A 15,823-nucleotide genomic window follows, 5' to 3' on the forward strand; every position below is an offset into this window, starting at 1 on the left:
GGAACAGCTCTGCCCATAGTAGGGGATTGGAACTGCATAGCCTTTAAGGTCCCTTCCAACCTAAGATATTCTATGGTTGCTTCTATGATTTTATGACGTTTATGCATTGATTTTCTTTCAAGGAAGACATCTGCCCTTCATCTTAGTGAAATTTCCTAATACTTGAAACTTTGGAGTTTATGTGCACTAATTTCTTTTAAGATTTCTGGACTCATATTTGTATGATTTGCACTGGAAGTAAAGAGTGCGTTCTGCACTGAAGAGTGATTTTTTTTTGTGCAGAGGTTTAGTGTAATACATCAGGAAATGCAAGTGATATCTTGTGACTGTGGGGATATGAAACAAAGTTGACCTCACTTGGTCACACTGTACAGAATTTCTGGCCTTGTACAAAGCCCTCAGTATCATCATATGCAGTGCACCACCATGGTCTGAGTTATCTTACAGTGATAATAGAGAAAGTCCTCCTAAAATCAATACTGCAGGAAAGGTACATGACAGACCAGCTCATCTGCTGCATAAATCTTCTGAAGTGGCTTCAGAAGAATTACATCAGAGATTAATTTGGTCTCTTGTATTTCAAAACATCCTTGCTAAAGATTGCAGTGCTGGGGAGAAGCAGCACTGAGCAGTATAGTACTTCTTGCAGCAAGCTTTGAAACAGATCAAATGAGCACTAGAAGACATCTGTCTGTTATTTCCTGCCCACACAGCTTTGTTCTGCTTTATTGCCAGAGAGCTCCATGGATGATGTCACTTTTTTTCTGAAGAAAACAGGCCACCAGAGCCTTTCACTGACATAATTAATTATCTGTAGTCTGGGCCACAGCCAGAAAATTCCCATGGCAAGGCCCCGGCAAGTATTAACTCCACACTGCTTAATGTTTTCAGAGTTATTGGGGTTTGGGATATCCTGCCTTTTCCCCAGAAAGAGATTTTTGCTAATAGTACCAAATCATGGGATGGTTACTGCAGCATTCAGAATTATTGTGCCACGATCCCATCAGCGCAGAGAGATGGGTGCAAGAGGTCACTGTCAATTATGCATACAACTCTGCATGTTGGGATGTGCTTTACATGCCTCAGGAATGAATCTCAGAAGCTAAACCCGCTGGTTTGGGTTTACCATATCCAGTCATACATCTCAGCCAACATTAAGCGTATAATAACATTTTGCACATGATCTGAAGCCCGGCAGTAAGCAGAGGCCCCAGATTGATGCAACCAGTCAATAGGGAAATGGAGGAACATCTGTTAAAGCACCTTTTTGGACACTTGAGCAGGGAGAATTGTTCATGACAGCACATGAAGAACTGCATTCACAATTCAGAGCTGGTGTATGGCTGCTGTTTTGCAGTGCACAACCTAACAAATGAGGTAATTAACAAAGCAGCTTTAGATCTTTGAGCAGCTGTGGGAGCACTGCTCACCACGATGTTTGCACAGGCAGAGAGCTCCCTGGTTGCAGTACTTCAAATCAAACGTGGAAATCTCCTGTGGCTCCAGTCCCTGTTCTGCTTCATTCATGTTAAGGAAATGATCTGCAGCTTTCCATATCCCAGATGAATGGCAGATCACGAGCCACTGCAGTAGTATAGGAAATTACTAAAATCATAGCACATTTCACCCACATTAAGGCAACCTTTATAGCTGGATTTGGGTAGTAAGGCTGTATTCCTTTAGTGATCACAGTTTATTTTGTGATCAGTTAGCATGTATTTAAGAGGAAAAAAAAAGATGATTTATGAAAGGATAATAGAAAAAGCATTACATTTCCTTTTTCCTGTGTTATAATCTTTCCTTTAATCTTATGGCAACCAGTCTGGACCAAAACCGAAGAGATCCACTTTCTGTTCATGGACCTCTTTCCAGTGGCTACCACATACAACTCATGATTCGTTGACTCTACAAGGACTTACTGTCATGGTTCTATGTTTTTGTTTTTGTTTTTGTTTTTGTTTTATGGTTTCAGTATTCCACATCAAAACATCATGTAGTGCACGGGGCATTAAAGTGTCACTGCCCCACTTCCAGCTACCTATCCCTGTACATTACAGCAGTCACGGGATCTGGCCCTTCCGGGTGGGGGGGGCGCTCTCTTGCTGCCTTGCAGTGGGTGCTGGAGGGTGCTTTCCTAGCCGTTCCAAGCTTTTCAGGTTTGAATTGGTCCCGGGAACTCTCTCTCTCTTATCTTGTCTGATTTATTAATCTCAATTTCAATTAAATTGTATATATTGTGTTATCTTGTATTCCAATATTATAGTAAAATAAGTTTTCCTCCATAGATTGTTGCCGCTGCTCTTTTCCTCCCTTCCTTCCTTCCCATTTTTTTTGTGGGACCGGGGTGGGGGGGGAGGGCAGAGGCCTGCCGCCCCTGTCACGGACATAGATTGATCTGATCAACTCCGTGACACTTACCTACCCTCTCTTCAAGAGTAACAAATCCACCCGTGCATTTTTTTCTACAGTGCTCTGGCTATCCTCTGGCAGGAATAATCATGTGTGGAGAAGGACAGGATGAAAGACAAGCTGGTGCCGCTGGGGACATGGCCGTCAGGATGATAAAGTTCAGAGGAAATCCTTCTGCCTCTCCCACAGAGGCTGGAGCATAACCCAGAGCAAGCTACCAGCAGACATAAATGTGTATACACGTATAATAAACTGTATACACAACTTTCTCTTGTCCAAGCATTTTGTTGGCTTCAAGAAGCTGTTTTTCAGTGCTCTGTGCATTCAAGTTACTGGTGACTGATGAATGGGCAAATATAGTAGGACTGCATTACAGCAAGCACTTACCAGCACAGCCGCTTATTTAAATAGAGGAATCATCAAAGGAGGAGGGGAGTGAGCTCTCTGAAAAAAGTCACCCAGGATAGACAAGGAAAGGCACAGAATAAGGGCCCTTGCCCATGCCCTTGATGTTTCACAGCCTCCTACTGCCTCTGAAGTCCCTGGATCTTGCTATTTCTGTCCTTCCTCGTGCCCTCCCCACACATCATTTACGTATCCTCTCCCTTTTCCATTGCTCTACTGCATTCCCAGGAACAATAATGGAGTTTCTTAAAATGCCATTTTGCCTGAGATGTTGAGGCTGCCTAAACCAAGCTTTCATTATAAACCTAACTCCATCAACACTTCTGTTTCCATCTTAAACACAAAGGCCACAAATGTCTGGAAGTTACCATGTAATTGTACTTAGGTCAGTTGGTTCCACTAATTTTGTGGGTATGGAAGAAGGCTTTTATTCTGGTTTTTTGTTTGTTTGTTTTTTGTTGTGTGTGTGTGTTTGTTTTGTTTTGTTTTCCCAAAGAAAAACAATCATTTCTAGGATAAGAAACATTCTCAAAATCCAAACCATTCCTGTCTTAAAGGACTTCCTTCAATAATCTTTCAGCAGTGCATCAGTTTGGGTGCCACGTGTTTGCAGCCCTCAGACACGATCACTGAGCTCGTTTTACTTTGGACCTTATGCAAAATTCTACACTGAAGCCAACAATTTCGCAAAGATGTGGCAAGACACAGGATGCTCTGTAGGGCCAGCTGTCTTCTATGTGAAAATGTTGCATTTCTTTCGTTTTAGTCAACCAATAGGTGGAGCCTTTAACCCTAGAAACAAAACATTTTCTCAAGATAGTCATGTTCCCACAATTGTTATATAAAAGCTTATGTTTGTTTTTATTAAGGCTCATTTTGGATGGAAAATAATCAGTTTTGCTCTCAAGAGCTTATCTGATCCTCAGCTGGAGAACAAGAGACTCAAACTCAATAAACACACAATCGGGGCAGCAAAGTTAATAAAACTCAGCTACAACAGAAATGTTAAATTAACAACTGGTGACTCAGAGAACTGGACAGCAGCATGACACATAAGACATATGCTCATTGCAGGCTTTCCCAAGAATCCCAGATATTTTAAAGCCATGCATCTAACATTTATTGCAAATGGATAGGCCGTGTTCTTTCCCACAGTGTGAGCCTTCTCCCAAGAAAACGCAAAAAGATATAAAATTTCTCATTAACGTTGCAGTGAGTGTACAATTTATACTGAGTAAATGAAAAAAAAAAACCCACAACAACAAAAACAAACGCACAGTAAAACAACACCAAACCAGTTAAATGACATTAGCTGATTAAAATGATTTGAAAAACATTGGATAGGAGAATCAGTTAAGGATACTGATCCCAATGGAAACAAGACAAAAACTTAAAGTTGGTCCAGAGCAGTACTTTCTGTATGGTTTTGGAAAGAAGATTAGTAATTTTTTAAAAAACACATTAAAAAAATAAACACCAACACCATCAAACCAATCTGCTTATCCCCTTCCCTCCACTCTAGATGAGATGCTCAATGGAATGGAGACACCTGCCAGTTACTCTTCCCTCTTCTGGTCCTCTAAGCCTACGCAACATCTAGCTTCAGTGAGTGCAGTTCAGGCATAAGCAAAAAAGAATGTTAAAGCGTCTTTGTGGAAGAGGTTTTCAGCTTATAGCTGTCCAGTGAGAGTGACATTTTAGTAAGGATAATGACTTCAAAAACATAATTCTAAAGCAGTTTTATGACCAAAAAGATCATTATCATCACTATGGTTGATAGCACCTCTGCCCTTAATTTCAGAGGAAGCAGGAAATTGCCTGAATAGCACAATTTAACTCCTTCAGTATATTGCCTTATCTGTTTTTTATCTCATAATACAGCAGGATTTTTTATTTTTTTTTAATTTAATTTGTAATTATTGTGACTAGCTAGACAAGATCAGTATCTCTTGCATTTTGAACACAAACGATTGCAAACTACAAGAAAACATGCTGCTCTAGGAAACAAAAAACAAAAACAAAAGCATCTCTGGCTACAAATTACTGAATGAAAATAAGAGCATTTGTGGTCTCAAGTTTGCCTTAAATTGATTTTTTGTCCTGCAAAAGCCTGCTTCACTAGGAAAATACAAACAAACAAGGAGTCAGACAGATGGGAGAGAGTTTTTTAATTCCTCATGGTGATACTCTTATGCCAGACATTTTTAGGATGCAATATGGGTACCATCTTAATTCTCTTCTTTTCTCTGTTCTATTTCCATGTTTCTAGCTTGGATCCATTTATCGCTGTTGCATTCCCCTTTTATCACACACTCATTTTCTTCTTGTCTAACCTCTTTCTTCTCATTCAATTCTCCTTAAGTTACTTCTCTCTCCTCACATTACCCCTACCTTCATTTTTTCCACTGCAGCTCTGTGCATGCCAGGATCCTCTCTAGGGGAATTTGAATTTCATCTGTATTATATGCTCAGAAAATCCTAAACTCTTCCAAATCCAATTAACAAGACTTCACAGTTACAAATACTTAAGTTGCTCCACATACACTTTTATGTAGCTGTATATATTGTTTTCACTCAGGCTTCTCTTCAGATAACTATAGCTGTTCAGGTTGTAAGATATGGCTAATGACCATGTGGAAGCTCTTACCTCTTCACTTTGCTATGTACTCTTTCCCCTAGATCAGTGCTGTGGCATCTTTTCCAACTTTCTCCTGTAATTTTAATATTATCCAAAAGAAACATTTCTGACTTCCACTCATCTAACGAACATCCATTGCTCAAATCTTCAGGCAACTCAATATTCAAACACAACAATTCAAGAGTAACAAGAAAGGCACTGAAGAAAAATATGGGAATTTGTACAGTGTTTTTAACCAAGTAATATTGAGGGGGCTGTCACAATGGTGCTTCAGCTTCTCAGGAAACCCTTGTTTCCTTGACAAAGAATTGCAACAAACAAAATAAGTTCAAGGAATTGTGTGAAAGTTTACACATAGCAGCAAGAGGAAGAAGAAACAGAGAGAAAATAATACAACTATGGTTATAGAATCAAATTCTTTCATGTGTCAATCATACTACCAAGTGAAGGGAGGGTCAAGTAAAGCCATTTTGGCATAGAAAAGGAAATATTAAAATCAGTGTACAAAACACTACGCACAAAGTTCTAGCTGCAGAAATTTAAGACAAAGTCAGGCACTGATCAAGGGATGATCAAAAAAGTAGGAAGTCTTTTCTGCTAAAGGAGACTAAAAGAAGGTGACACAGCTATCACAGAAAAGGGAAGGCTCAGAGGGTGTGTGCCTGCCATCAATAAACACAGCAGATCTTAAACCATAGAGAGACAGGCAAGCTATTTAAAAAGTGATTGGCGTCTAGCACAGATTTCATAAAGTTTCACTGGACATAATTAAAACTGGACCAGAAATTAAAAGAAAAAAAAAACAACGCTAAGCATTAAAGTTTTTCAGTTCTGGTACTATTTTCCAATAGAAGTAGCCAAGGTGAACAACCTACCCAGTCTTAAAACACGTCCTGATAAACTCACAATGAAGGCTAAATGAACTAGTTGTCTAAAGAATTGGTGGAGGGACTTGATTTGCAGCAGATGAATGTTTTTCGCTTGTCAAGGGCTCTAAGGAAAATGGGTCAATGAATGCACATACAATATGAGAATGAAGAAAACCTTGAATTAGGAAGTGGCAGAAAAGCAGAATAAGGAAAAAGGTCAAAACTGGAGAAATAAGAAAAGGGAAAGAAAACAAAAGAAGGGGAAGAAACTTTTCTTAGGAAAGAGAACAGAGCATAATTATAATAGAATAAAATGTATTAATAAAATATGTATATGTACTAAGAGAAAATAAAGTAGAAAGCAGGAAACGGAATGATGAAATATTTCTCTTTTCCCCCTTTACATTTACAAAGCTTAGTTTTATGATAGAAAGCTGATAAATGCTAAAATATCTTTTAAAATATTAGCATGCTATAGTTAGTATATTACCAAACTCATCAAGGATCCTGCTGTTTGAGTTTGTTATGAGAGAGGATTTATTTTGTGGCAGGATGTACAGCCACCTGTACCTAAGTATTTCCCTAGCGCCATCCCAGAGAGAACAAAACAGAGCCCTCATCCACCTCTGCAAATCATTCCCTGAAATGTCTAGGGCAAGGAGAAACTCACAGCAGCCTGAGGCAACTTCCTTCTGGGTCAGCCAGGTAAAAGCTCTTCCCCCACATGATTATCCTACTTCAGCCAGCAGCAACCAGACTTGTAACTGCCCCTCAATAACCCCTCCAGCAGCTAATAAAGCTGCCAGTGCAATGTGCAGTTTGATAACCAGCAGCACAAACACAATTAACCTACTAAGGCAAAGGTCCTCCAATGCTGTCAGGCCTATGAGAAGCCAGCAAGGTTGGCCAGGGACTACAGCAGACAAGACCCAATGTAATTCTTGGGCTTTATCCCAAGAATCCTGCCAAAAAACAGGTCTTCTAGATCTCCCTGTTCTGATCCTTTCCTTTGGCTTGAGGCTTGCAAACAAGCCCTGTCTGCCACAGAAAAGGAGTTTTCCTTCACATGTCGAAGGTCCAAACCTTAAAACCAATTCCGGCCTCTCAATATTTGGTAGTCTTAATTGCATTGGACTAGCAACCTCAGCAGAACCAAATTAGACTGGCCATGACAAGAAGGTTGCCAAGCCAGGGATGGGGATACTGGTGGAGCATACCTTCCAGTACAGCAGATGCTGCTCCTCAGAAAATAGGAGACATCCTCTCCTGTGCACTGTTGCTCTGACGCTTTGGTAAGCCCTCAGAGGAACCATCAGATGAAATCTTAAATAAATACAAATTGAAGGAAACAGTTTCTTTGACACCAGAGTCATTTGGGCTTGAAGGAGAGAAGTCAAGCACATGGATTTACTTCTTAATATCTGCTACACAGTGTTTCCTCTCAGAAGTAAGTATGAAACCAATCTCACCTTAAACTATTTGAAGCTCTGAAGACTCCTCACGTATTGTGTCCTATGGTTTATCTATGTTTAACCTGCATTTTTTACAGTCTCATTTGCAATATGTCACATTTCAGATACTGCCCATCCCATACACCAGGTACCTTACCACATATCTCATGCACCCCCATTCTACTGCCTCTGAGGAGCACCTCTGCTCCACCACAGCAGCTACCCGAGGGAGTGTGTCCGTCCGTCCGTCCTAACTCATGCAAAGGACCTCAGTGGGAATGGGTTTCTGAGCTGCAGGAGATGAATGCCATTTCTGCATTGGAGAAACACAATAAAGCATGGACTACAACAAAGGCCTGAAGTGGATTAGTTGCTCATATTTTAGTTGGTGTGAAATATAGAAACCATCTCCCAAGCTAGTCATCTGTCTACAAAGGCACAGAATCTAGCTAAGAATTATTATTATTTTTCCTTGAAAAACTCAATGATCTGCAGTGGATGTTGTATTTGTAAATGAAATTTTATAATTGTTCTTTTCCCAAACATGCAATAAAAGAGCAAATCATAAAAATATATGAACACTGTTGCTCATTTCCCCTCAGACCCCTAACCAGGTAATGTTGAAAATCAGTTTTGATATTGCTGAGATGTGCTCAGCATACTGGAAATATATGCATGACAAACACATGGGCTATTGAACAAAAATCCGTGAGCCACAGATAGGACTGTATCATCATTGTGGAGATTCACACTCTGCGCTGCTCTGTAATTAGTAACATTTACATGTTGGTTTGACTGAAAGCCTGAAACAATCATACAAATTAACACGGTGCCTTCATGGTCCAATGTATTCTACTGATACTTGAAATTTTATGTTCAAATCAGTTTGATAGTCTTTAAAAACCGTTGCTTTTTTTTTTCCCCTTGCATAGGAAGAAAACATCTTCACGGAATTTTGCTTCTGTGTACTCAGCATGTGTTTAGAAACATGTAAACACTGTTTTTTTAATATAAGCAATAGGATCCTACAAGAGAAAAAACACTTGACAGAGCTACAATGGCTTTAAAAACAGTTCCTCTCATCAGTCTATTTGCTTCTCCCTTTCCTTCTGAGACTTGTACTTAAGAGCTCTCCTGTCATGAACATTAGGACACATTTTCATCACTGTGGCTTCTGTGTACTTTTTTGCCCCTTTCATTTTCTTACAAAATAAGGCCTAAGCTACAGTGACCTCAGCTGTTGATGAAAACTTTGTCTCCTCTATATGCAGTGAGAGTATAAGGCCCAGACAGGAAATCTGTCAACAGGCAAAGTTGAGTCCAACTTGGCACTGGAAGCTAAAACAAAGGCAAGCTACCTGAGGTCATTATAATGAAGGAAAAAAAGAGACATAAACATCACTGCTGGGGCATGCTTACACTGTTTACTGGCAATTTCACCTTACAAATTACAAAGGAGAAATGAGGTCCCAGGTAGGGACTCAGAACTGATACTGGCAGCCGTATGACTTGTGCCTATGGTTGCTATGATGTCAGATGGTGTGCACAGTGAGCCAAGCATATGAAACATATGCATACATTAGCAGTTTATGTTCCTGAAGCCCATAGTTGCCATGACCATTACTTCCCTAGCTGAGATCACTGTTTGGAGTGTGCAAGGCAATGTCATCCAGCACTGTGTTGGGTAGTGCAGATCATGGCTGCTGAGCTAACAGTCATGGTATATAATGGCATTCTTTCTATGGAAATAATTGGATGACCCTGTAAGTACAGCCTGCTGTTATTCTCAAAACAAAATCTTCTCACATATGCCTATACGTTGTTTGCTTTGCCAATGTTGAAGTGTCTTCAAAATAAACCACAGCCTGATCTTCCACCCCAACAAAATGCCAGCCAGCCACCAGCGATGTCTGTACAGATCTGAAAATGAAAAGCCACGAAATGACTCAGTGTATTAGGTCACTGTGACAGCCAGGAGGTAATACCAGAGGATTTACTTTGGCTGGAGCCTGCCTTGGCTCATCTTCACTTGCACTGTCAAAGCCAGGCTCTCATGTCAAAGCCAGGCTCTCATCTCAAGCCAATGAGCTGTAGCTTGCCCACTTCAGCAACAGTTCACCAGGTATCATGTAAATAACAAACTCAAACAGAGTTTTTTGAAATGAAATTATAACTCATGAATAAAAACCAAAATGATTCCTGTCCCTGACTGTAGGGAAGCAGAAAAACAGATTCACTTTACAGTTATTGGAGTGTTTGTCCTCACAGCTGTCCTGTGATGCTGGGATACTTTAGCAGTGCCTAACATCTCTATAGGTTTTGTATTTAGAGGAATATCCCTAAAAATATTGTGCAGGGCAATGGATTTATAAGCTTGCTGAGAAATTTCAGCCCATATTACAGAGTGGATGGCAGCTATCCCCACCTTCCTCATGGGGATAATGAGAAGATGGGCAATCCTTTAAAGGTTGCATAACTTGGCTCCGAAGTGTAAAATGATGGCAAAGATCTAAATTTCCATGTATTGAACAGAAGAGTTACTCAGAGATAAGAATACAGACCATAGTTATTGCAACCCAGGAAACATTAGTGACTTTCCTGGAATTCTCTTCCAAGACTAAAAAGATGGCTTCAGGGTAAATGTTTCTGAACCACACAAACATCATACATTTCTAATCAGGTTTGGCTTTATTCTATCTGAATGATAGCTTCATCTTTTAGGAACTGGCACATATATACTTTTATATAAAGTAAAATTAAACACTGTGAATGTGGGTACTGTTCTGCAGTGATACAAGTTTTTTTTTCCTCCTGAAATTGCATTCCACATATTTTCTTGCTTTTTTCCACTTTTTCACTGTAAAATGACTGTTCTCTGTCTTTGCAACACAATTATTTACTTTGAAAATGTATTTCTTGAAACTCGAAAGTACTTTCTGGTAACCTGAAGTACGATGAAATGGCAGTTGCAGTAACGGTGTAACTAAGGTGACTGACATACCAAAGAAATTAATTGATCACTTCTAAAACATCTGCTTCTCTTAATCAGATAGGATGGTAAGGACTCCAAAATTAAAGTAAAAACATTTTAAATGTGGGTTTCAAGGAAAAGTAAAGTATGAAATACTAAATAATTACGGTTAAATGGAATAAAAGCATTGAGACAGAATGTTTTCAAACACAATGGGCAGTTGTTTTCTGCTTGTCTAAATGCAATAAAAAAACACCATTAAAGTGGAAATAAAAGACGGGATAAATGTGACAAGCAGTCCTATTGCAGAAAGGAATGAATAAGCATGCAAATCAGGACAACTGAAAGCTTTCCAGTGAGCCCTGCTCCAGGAAAGAAAACCAATAGGCAAAGCAGGGGATATACAAAGTCCTGGCAGAGAGAGCTTTGGCTGAGACTTGAGCAACCCCCCTGATATGTGCAGGGTCCTGGACCATCTTGAGTCTTTTTCCAGTATTACTGACCTTACAGATTTCTCCCTTGAATGTTTGTATTAAAGACTGTAATTACACTCACTGTATTTGCTTGCTTTTTTCTGAACTAATTCCCTTGTGATTGCTCTGCACCTCCTTCTGAGATCAGAAGTCCCTTTTATCAGTTCTGACAGGTTTGTAATTTCTCTTGCTTCACTACCTGATATAAAGATGGTAAATAAAGCAGTACTTTAAACTGTGACTATCTTGTTAAACACCAGCTAGCACTGCTCTCTCCTTATAATCCTTTGGCTTATATTTGCATGTCACAGTCTCCTGAGCCCTGTGATGGACAACCTAAAATGTATGGATAAAGAGAAAAATAGATATAGATATAGTAAAAAAAAGATGTTTAATTTACCTGTAGTTCTCCTTCCATTATACTGAGGAGTTTTATCAAGTCCTCTTTAGAAAACTCTATGGACTTCTTGTTCTTTCGCTCACTAGGTCCAGGTGATTTTGAGTGCCGTTTGACAGTTGCTGAAACCATGACCTCATCTTCCTTCCGATGAGGTTTGTTCTTTTTCTTGGCATCATCCTGGAGTTTTTCGTTCTCTGCATGGCTGATGACAGGCCTGGAACTGGACAAGTGCCCTTTAGACGAGCTTTCTCCGCCTTGGTTTCGGGATCTCATCCCTACCTAGAAAGAAATAAGCATTTTATAAACAAAATTACTCACAAAAAAACCGCAGCAGAAATAGTCTCTTGGAAGAACAACAATCTTATAAATACTGAAATACACTGTTATACTCAAGGGAAGGGCACAGAACTCTCAAACATCTCAACGATTTTGTGTGTGGCAAACACTGAATCCAAAGCATTGGTTATAAATTAAGACAGTCCTAAAGTAAGGGTAACCATGTTTGCCAGCATGTCAAGACATTGATGCGAGTTACAATGTATGGAGCATTAAGTGTTGCAGGAAGATGATAAAGAACATTTTCCACAGTCTTTTTCCAAACGTCAACAGTTCGATCATTCACAATCTATCACTATAAAATAAAAGTTTGTTGTAGTAAGTCTTATTTTAACGTGAGGTTTACTTGAGAGACAAGAATGCAATTAAATTGTTTAAAAGCATATTTCTTGAGTATAAATTCTCTATGAGAGAGTGCAGTGACTACCTGATGACAACGGTCACTCTACAGTCTCCTTCTGCAAAGGACTGGTTTTATTGGTTATATTAGAGGTAACTAAGAAAACTTGGGAAGGCAAACTCCATCTTAGGCTAAGTACTGTCTGAGGTTGTTAGGCTACAAATGCCATGAAACAAACCTGTAAAGAAGTCTGGATTGAGAGCACAAGAGGGCATGAAAACATTAAGAGGTAAATGGCAGAATCAGAGCAGTCCTTCCAGAAAATTAGTTTTTCTCCAAAAAGTCAGGTCTTGGTTACTGACCTCTCACAGCTCTGTTCCTTTAAGCATCTACACTACATACTGAGCCTATTTCTATCCTAGGACATCAAACAGTGACAGTAAATGTTCCTGGGCTCTGGTACTGGACCTTCTTTATCACCAAATTGTTGGCAGCTCCTTGGCACACTTTTGGTCCAGAAGAATCACCACTGTTCCAACCAGCACCTGGCCCAAGCCAAGGACTAGTCCCAAAGACCATCCAGCTGCAGCCACTCTGTCCCAATAGAGAAGAGTTTAGTAGTGTGAGCAGAGACAGATTATGCTATTGGACCTCACGGACTGAATGGGAGTTTTGGGATCATTTAGTTTACAAGTAACATAGTGTCACATAAAACACAGCTGCTAAAATCATCCTTTGTATATCTTCACCAAACAACAGTCTTCTTGGATCCCATTAGCAAAATCAAATCAAGCCACTTGCCCTTCAGATCTTTTCATAGTTCTCTTTCTTACCAGTAAGCCCTTTCCAAGTTAACATATATGCAACACATTCAACAGAAACTAGATTAATCTGCCTATTTTCTCCTCCAATGAAAATGTCTTCTTTTTCTTCTCCCTTGACATGAAGACTTGACCAAGAAGGTTGACATTCCTTAAAGGCCCATTTACCCTGTAACTTTTCATCCTTGCCACTGATTAAAAATGGCACAGAAGACAGTAGAGATTCATCAGTGTGTATTTCAATACTTATCAATATTAAAAAGATGTACAAAACATACTCAGACATATTTGTTCATGGATCCATATTTCAATTCTGTCACCTTCCTATCAAATAATAGTTATAATACATCTAGGACTGTAATTATCCTGTCATTATTGTCCGTTAGGCAGTCTTGATCATTGCTTGGGCTCAAGCTATTTCTGCCATACAAAATAAAAGGCAGTAGTGAGTTTAGGCTTGGTTCAGGATCAAAGTCAAAGGTAAAATGTAAGGCAGTGCAAATTTAAATTAAGCTGGTTTCCTAAAAAGTCTTATTTGAAATGGCTTATATAACAGTCAAGGGAGACTATCAGAAGTTCACATTGCCTTACTCCAATCTACTTCTGTATATGGTCACATCTTCTGCAACCTTAAGGGTTTTGTGTTTTTTTTTTTTAAAGCCGGTTGACCTAAGATAATCAAGAACACTAAGAAGGCAAGATTTGTGCAGAAAAGTATCCTGTTTTGGATCAACTACAGTCTGAGTTGCTGGAGCAAAACAAAGAAAAGAAAGCTGAGGAAGGGCCTGTATGCCTGAAACTTGCCTAGTTTTCATATCAGTAGATCAAATGAATAATATTCCTTTGCTTCCAAATCTTTCCTTTCACTTAAATTCACCTCTGGATTTAGTTTGCAGCTTGTATGTTAGTCAAACAGATGCTTCTCAACATTGTTAACGTCACACACTTCGCTGATAAGGATCTCAGAGCAGCAGATCGGAGCAAATGGAGCAAACCCTAAAATAAATTGACTAATCAGCTTGGCTAATGTTATGCTGGGCTTGTTGCAGCTTGCTACTTATTTGACTCAGGCCAGTGTTATAAATCTCTTGCTCAGATTAGCTTTGTATTTTGGTAGTTTCACACTCAGCAGGAAGATAGGATTTTTATTATCATTGGTTACTCATGCCTTTACTTCATTAACTTAATGGAACTCAGCCAACAGCCTAAGCAAGGAGCGAATTTGACCCAAAGTTTTAGAGTGCAAGAGTTTCATGATGAGATTCCTTGCATTGTAGGTCTGCTCCTATCCAAACAGTGGGGGATACAGGTACACAATGGCCTTTCACTTCCCGAATGCTTGTGTAGTGTGTTTTTCATCAAATAGCTTGGATTAAACACATAAATTACACTTTCTAAAAACAGTTCTCCATTATAGCCACAAACAATACCTGAGAACCACAGGAAATCTTTTAGGTCTCAGGTTTGTAATGGAAAAATAAACATTGTACTATGTTTCCTCTCAGATAGGGACTTTCAATTTGTTTAACTTTAATGGGTTTTTAACTTTCCAGCCATACTTCCTCTCAGGAGAGAGCACTTGGGATTCAATCTGTCTGTATTTTCTGAGTATTTCCTTTTGAGTCCCTGTGGGCCACAGCCTCCAGCTACTTTCATCTCTTAACCATGGCTTATTTTTCATGGATTACAGTGAATGGCCTTGTGGCTCTAGAACATCTTACACGTTTTAAGAATGAATACTGCAAGTCTCTCTTACACATGTTTTCCACTGGAAAACAGATTATTTCATTACACTGCTTGGTAACACGTTGCGTTAACGATCCCTCTGTAGAAAGATGACTCAGCCTGAAGGTGCACAAGAGAATTTAAATTTAACTCATTACTAGTTGAGATACAGCATAATCAACTATCTGCGCTGAGCTGCCTATGCCAAACTTAATGTAAACCAGTGTGTCACCCTGTCACACTGTAACTCGGAACAGCCACTTTAATCCACCTGTCCCCATGGGAGCAGAGACAGCAATTCATGAAGCTTTGTAAAGACTGAATAGTAGACTACAGCTTTGTAAGCACGCTAATGAAGAAACGGCAAATATATATTGAAAGTGTGCTTTAACTCAGTGCAAATCACGAGAAGTCCACGAGGACAAATGACAATTTGTGTTTTTTTCAAAAGTCATGAATGCAGAGGCACAGTAGCTTAACCAACTGTATGGAGTTTTGCATCAACTAGCTCGTTAGATTATGATTGTCACTAAAGAAATCAAACCTTTGTAATTCATAAAATTTATTTGAAATTTGTAGATTTATTTTGCAGCAAGTCTTACATCACACTAAGTGTGTCAGTGTGCTACTCGGGGACACTGCCCTTAATAGCATTACTTTGTATAAAAGCTTGTCAAAATCAGGGCAATGACCACAACTACTCTTGTCTTCAGTTAACAGTGTTGATACTTTTCTGATCTTATCCAAACACAAAGGTGTTATATACTGAAACCGGAGGTGCAGGTGAACTCAAGCCTAAACAATGACAGGAAAGGCTGGAATTCACGTAGTAATTTCCAAGGAGTTTGGGGATCAAAGTCAATGGCATGATCCAGCTGGTCCGCAGTGCTCCAGGACTACAAAGCAGCTGTAAGACTGATATCTAATTAGAGCAGTGTGAAGCAGCCAGAACACACCAGTGATCTTGGCTGAAATACAGTGTTTG

The 15,823-nt window shown here is 39.4% G+C and overlaps 1 protein-coding gene across 5 annotated transcripts in view; it reads right to left on the reverse strand.

Moving 5' to 3' along the window:
* The window catches only part of FILIP1 (filamin A interacting protein 1), a 105,817-nt gene that overhangs the window by 50,972 nt on the left and 39,022 nt on the right, over positions 1 to 15,823 (reverse strand). For all 5 annotated transcript variants that reach the window (XM_052678905.1, XM_052678888.1, XM_052678897.1 and 2 more), the window contains one exon: positions 11,617 to 11,895. In XM_052678905.1, the coding sequence (XP_052534865.1) occupies positions 11,617 to 11,889 (273 nt within the window). In that variant the 5' untranslated portion in view covers positions 11,890 to 11,895. The remainder of the gene's footprint in view (positions 1 to 11,616; positions 11,896 to 15,823) is intronic.

This window comes from Tympanuchus pallidicinctus, unplaced genomic scaffold (assembly GCF_026119805.1).
Source record: "Tympanuchus pallidicinctus isolate F22 unplaced genomic scaffold, pur_lepc_1.0 scaffold1, whole genome shotgun sequence".
Classification (NCBI taxonomy): Eukaryota; Metazoa; Chordata; class Aves; order Galliformes; family Phasianidae; genus Tympanuchus; species Tympanuchus pallidicinctus.